At 34.3% G+C, this 6,000-nt stretch overlaps 1 protein-coding gene across 1 annotated transcript; it reads right to left on the bottom strand.

Annotated features, from left to right (window-relative positions):
• Positions 1-242: 242 nt before the first annotated feature.
• Positions 243-5,153, bottom strand: LOC148627413 (uncharacterized). Its single transcript, XM_088572673.1, has 4 exons — positions 5,067-5,153; positions 4,453-4,824; positions 2,412-2,521; positions 243-2,016 (listed from the first exon to the last, which is right to left on the bottom strand). Exons 1-4 carry the CDS (start codon positions 5,076-5,078, stop codon positions 273-275), a joined length of 2,238 nt encoding a protein of 745 aa, XP_088428799.1. The 5' UTR covers positions 5,079-5,153; the 3' UTR covers positions 243-272.
• Positions 5,154-6,000: the final 847 nt, after the last annotated feature.

The following is a 6,000-nucleotide window of genomic DNA, read 5'->3' as shown; positions in this document are numbered from 1 at the left end:
CCTATGTTCTATTTGTATTAACGGTGGCCATGTATTTAAATATATCAAGAATTCAAACGGTCATTTTGTGCAGGATACTCTAAGGACCAATTATTTCATCTAAATCCATTCAGTATTTTCATAAGTGAAGATGTTTGGAGAATGGATAACGACGACGACGGACGCCAAATAATAGCAATAACTCACTCGTGAGCTAATAAAAGAAAAAGTGTGCTATTTAGCTGATAAAGGCTAAAATTACAATCGATAATGACATATTTATTTTACATTATTTAGGACCATGGGTTATTTTCTCTATAATCACAATAAAACACAATAGGAATATTCTTTTCTTTTAAGGTGGGAACACTTTTTCCTCTTTTAATCCATACGAGTGCTTCCGCTCCCCTAGTTGTCTGACTATGATAAGAATGGCCATTTGTAGATATCTCAACTGCACCAGGAAAAGGATCGTATCTAAGAGGTTTACGACGCCTTTGAACCATTGGTTGGCACGCTATGCCACATTCGTCTGTTGCTGTAAGAAAAACTTTCGTAGTGCCATTCCTCGGGGTTTTTATACCAATATATGAAATTTCAGATGATAGTGTACGTCTGTTATCAACAAATACATTGTCTTGATAAATACCTTCGTAGTTCAGGCCGTAAGATGAAACTAATATGCTTGTTAAACCCGATTTGTCGAACTTACAATCCCTCTTGTTCGCGCGGATGTATGCTTGTGTATTTGTAGCAAAAGTCAACTGCTGTCCAATAGAGTAAACGTCAGCTGCATTTATTATATTACCATTTATATCAACGGAATATGACGGATATTTTATTTCACCATGGCGTAGATGTATGATTTTAAATGGAAGAAAAGACCAAAGAGGTGTTCCGATATCACAATCAACATTAAATTTATTTTGAGTTGGTTCCCCTACACAACTTCGCTCAAACTCTGGTATTTTTAGCTTTCCGCTCAAGGTATCACCCGTAAATATGCTTGTGGAAGCCGGAAGTAAATTAGTAGCGTCGTGTTGAACACCAGAAGCGACGCTTGCTGGTAGTGGTAGATTACCACTTGTTTTGATTTGTTTCAATGTTTTAAAGAAATCTTTCCCAGTAACCTTCCTTCTTCCACTTGTCTGTATTCCTTCACTGAACCCTATGTTTGGTACATTACCCAATTGTGTTAAAGAAGTTCCAACATCCGGTCTAGGCGAGTTGCTAGACAATGGTGTTTTACGACTCGTCGTGGAACTAGTAATTAAGGATGGTGGTGGTAAGGGTGACAAACTTGGAACCCCAAGAGCATTGCGTACTTCAAGTATTATAGAATCGGTAACCTGTGGTAAAGCAGCTTCGAAGCCCTTTGATTCGCACCGTGCGGTATCGCCAAAAACATTACATTGAAGCCACTCTGACCCACAGTCTGGAGAAACGAAACTACAGGACGGGAAAGGAGCGCAAGTGTAGTAGATTTCCGTCCAAAAGTTCTTGTAGCCGTCAGCATTCCTTTGAAAAACACCGTTTATCGTAAGGTTAAGCATGATTACATTTGGGTCGTGTAATGTGTCATTAGTTTGTGGATAAATTTCAGGATTGCGTCCTAGACGTTTTTCGCGATCTCTATACATTTCCCACACGCAATCAATAAATGCATGGTGCATATAAAATATGGGATCTCTTGGAGCATTACCTACAAATGCCATATCTCCTCCAACCCAACTATGAACATGGTCATGAACAGACTCTAAATCTGCAACAAAACGTCGCTGATTTGGGCTCCTCTCTATCATCTGTTCAATATACGATCTTTTAGCGATTTCACGTTTTCCTACAGACCTGATTATTTTCCTTCTCCAATGACCAAAAGGTCCACTGATAACTTCTCCGTTTTCATTGTCTGATTTTCCAAGGAATAAATCAGTAAATATAACGGAATCCACAGGGTTCTTCATTTCCCTATCTAAAGTGAAATCCCAGTAAGGCAACATTACACTAGCGACCTTCTCTTGTAATGCAAGCTCATACCTGCGGCGAATAAGCAAAGATTTTCGTTAAAGGAATGAATGATAATAAGGTCAGAAAATTAAACTTGTATGTATTCGGTTTATGCTTATCTGTCATGCATAATACAAAAGACTTATTCATGGTGCAAATGAAACTTCCTTATAATTGATAATTACAAGGTTTTATTAATTGTACAAATGATACAATTCGTTTTGTTCTTATTTCAAATCATTCAATTTAACAATCTTCATTTTGATCCTGTTGATCCTCATTACATCGAACGTCTTCTCGAGAGAACTGGTTTCTTTTATTTCTTATTTTCCTGTTTGTGGTTTGCTACTACAAAGCATTACTAATATAACATGAAAAACAAAGTGCGTGCTTTTGATCTTTTAAAAGGCCCTAATTTTACTTACAAAACCAGAAAAAATCGATGCCATCCCGCAAATGCAACACCTTTATGCGCACTATCACGGGTCTCAGAGTGATAATTTACGAATCCATCATACTTGTTAGGGAACACACTCTAAAAAAATTCGGAGATCTTTGGAAGACGATATTAAGTTTTTAAATTGTATCTGTTAAAAGTTTTATGTAAAGCTTTTATCATTGATGATTTCATAATTAAAAAAAAACAAAAAAAAAAGGAAAAAAAAAAAAAAAAAAACAGATTCTAAAATTATACTCAGGTTAATTACGTATAAAAAAAGAACCTAAAATGGATAGCGAAACTTTTATCAGTAAAATTAAATGGTAATTATACAATATCTACTTCTGTAAGGGTGTTATCGTGATAAATTGAATGCTCACGGGACAGTGATATTTAGGGACAATAACGCCCTGAGCCACGGGAGAGGGTATTATCAATGTTGAGGGCAATGTCACTTTCCAAGGGCGGTCAATTTATCTTTAATGCCCTCTACATTAGCAGTTATTTTGTTTATTTAACTGAAGAAACTAAATATGGCATTGTCCTTTAATAATGTCCCGGGCATTACACGCATACTAATGAATACAACATGACCATGTTTTAAGCATTAAGAAAAGTTTATTCTTCTCTGATATGAAGCAAAATGCTTTTAACACTCCTTAAACTAGAAATCATCTTAGTAAAAACAAAATAGTATTCAGTGAAAGAAATAGCGTTGACTGGTTACATTTTGTATAAAATAACAGAGAGTAGAATTATTTTTCAAAGAATTATAAACAGGTATAATCTTTCTCCATTTTTAGAAATTCCATAAAACAGTTATTATTTCTTAGAAGTTTGAATTATTGATTAGGTTTTGGGCGCATCAGTGTTACTAATGGAGCTGCCTTATTCCCGAATCTTTGCTAAGGAGTAATCAAGGGAACCAAGGTTATAGCGGTAATCAAAAAAAGAACGCAATCCAGGGACAAAGACCAGACATGAAAAACAGACATACACAACAAAGAACATAAAGTAACTAAAATCATACATACAAAGCAACAAAAGCAAATGAGCAACTCGGACTCATCTAAAAACTGGGAGCATGGACCAGGTGCATCGGTAGGGTAAGCGTCCTCTGTTTTTCAACACGACGCTTCTAAACGATTCAACATGTTAAGAATTTTTTTTTAACAAGAAATCCTGTATCAGGTATAAGCGGAACCGATATTTAAGACCCCAAAACGAAAAACACGTTCTTTCCTTAAGTTAAAAAATGTATTTGATCTTAGCCGTTACTTTACGTCAGACAGATTTTAGCAACCATTTGGAAACAATATTTGACAGTAATTGATCTACAACCCGGATTAGAACCACACAATTCCCCAAGTTATGAATTTGAATTTGAATACAAAACGCACAATACAATCAAGCTGGCGTCTTCTGCCAGCATTGAAAATTAAGTCGAAAATAATAATAATAATACTAATACAATAATAATGATAGTAAACAGCTAAAAACGCCATTGTACTCACTTCCATTCAAAACCTTCGGGGTAAACTTTCATTTAGATGTGCTAAATATTTTACCCTTTCCAAACACCTTGAACAAAAATGGGACCGAAAATCAAATAATAATCTTAATAAGCAATTTGTATTCATTACCGTTTAAAATACTTAAGTGTAAATTGTTATTCCCTTTGATGGCTTTTTTGGAAAATGGGACCGACTACCAAAGTAATAAATTTGCCAATGCAACGTCACCTCTAAAACTCATTAAGTGTAAAGTTTAATGTAAAGCGTATAACATTGTTTCGTGGCCCTTTTTTCGACCATTTCAAGATTGCAGCCCCTTCAAAATAAAAATTGAAGTTGATTGCGTATCTATGGGTAGTCCTTTACATATACACCAAATTGCCTTTATAGATCAAAGGCATTTCCGAGACTGGAGTCAGACATGTCCAAGGGAAGAGAGAAGAAAAGGAAAAATAACTTAATTACTTCTACCATTACAAAATTCATAAAATTTTAGATAATTAGTGTGCATACGGTATCACTTTTCATCAAGTTAATTGCTCTATGGTAATCATTTCTTTCTTGGTTTGAGAGCATTCTATACTCCATTCTCCGACGAAGTACTGCTTGTCTTCTTTTGCGTGAATTTCCGGATCTCAGATTCCGCGATTGTGCCATATTTACTAGCGATTCTAGCCAGGTCAATGTTTCATTCGAAACTCTGCCACAGAGTTTCCTATTTTCCCACAAAAACTGCAATAAACAACTTGAGCTTATTTGTTCATCAGAAAACGGTACAACTGTCTCTTTGGTCAAACAGTTTTGTAGACTTGGTGGGAGTTGTGTTGTCTTCACATCACATTGGATCATAGTCATTGACATCACCAACAACACAATTATCTTAATCTGTGAATAAAAGGAAAAAATCCTGAAGATGTATTAAATGCATTTTGTAATTAATATCTATTAGACATTATTGTAACTAACAAATATGCTTGTGATCTAAAAACAAAATAATTCAAATTAGCATAAATCTTTTTTATTTTTCTCATAACTTATGTGCAGAGTAGCTTTTCACAAGAAAGGAGAGTATATTTTCCTTATGACATCAAATCATGGTATGAGGCAAACTAAAAGAGGATCATTACCTTTCTGTTCATTTTGCTCTGTTCTAGTGTCCGCAGTGGTGAAACTGCATAAATGAAATAAGAATTCAAATATATTTACTTAAGTAATAATTTACGTAATGTTACTATTTTCATTAAGGTTAAACCTGCTGTACACTTATAAATCCCGAAGCTGGTAAGGTGATTACTTTGATTCGTTTCTCCACAGTATTACAGGTTCTATTGTTATTAGTTTTCTGAGCTGTTCAGTTGACATATCATTGGAGTTGTTGAACTTGAAAAATAAGGCAAAAATTACTAAAAGATCAAAATGGGAGGAAAATCGGTCTATAAAGCTTCTCAAACTGTTTGTATTCATTTACATAACAAATGTTGAAATGGAAAAGATAATCGCTGTTATGTGACTTTTTGTAATACAAAATCCTTTCTCAAAGCACAACAGGTAAAATGCGTTTAAAACATGAACAAAAATATTATATATGATGTAGTATATGAAACATTTTTAATAAAATAGTTTAAGATACTAGTAATATATAATATATAATACAGAATATTAACAAAAGGTTGGTATATTTAAGGAAGTGTTACATAAATCGTGCAATTAGCTATATAGACACTCAAACTAAAGACATGGCGATTAGTCCATGAGCTGTTTCCTAATTCAATGGATTTAACATTGCGTCAAATTTGTTTCACATACAGATAAGAATGATTCTAAACTAGACAGTAATTTTATTGCGATTCTATGATAGACCTGTTCTCTTAAAGACAAATCTTTACGGGCTATACTTATCGTTTGTGTTTTTGTCGAGATAATCCACTTTTTTCTATGAGTTATATTAGAGCAAAGAAGTCGATGACAGAAAATCCACGACAAAGTCAATTCCAGGAACACCAAAAGGCAAAATAAAATTAAAAAAAACGATCGTCGCCAAAGAGCTGGATAATTACACGA

Source organism: Perna viridis, chromosome 1 (genome assembly GCF_037379345.1).
Source record: "Perna viridis isolate PV_CMFRI_1.1 ecotype Kerala chromosome 1, ASM3737934v1, whole genome shotgun sequence".
Taxonomy (NCBI): Eukaryota; Metazoa; Mollusca; class Bivalvia; order Mytilida; family Mytilidae; genus Perna; species Perna viridis.
The sequence above is the reverse complement of the archived record's forward strand: the minus strand, read 5'-3'. Positions and strand labels throughout refer to the sequence as shown.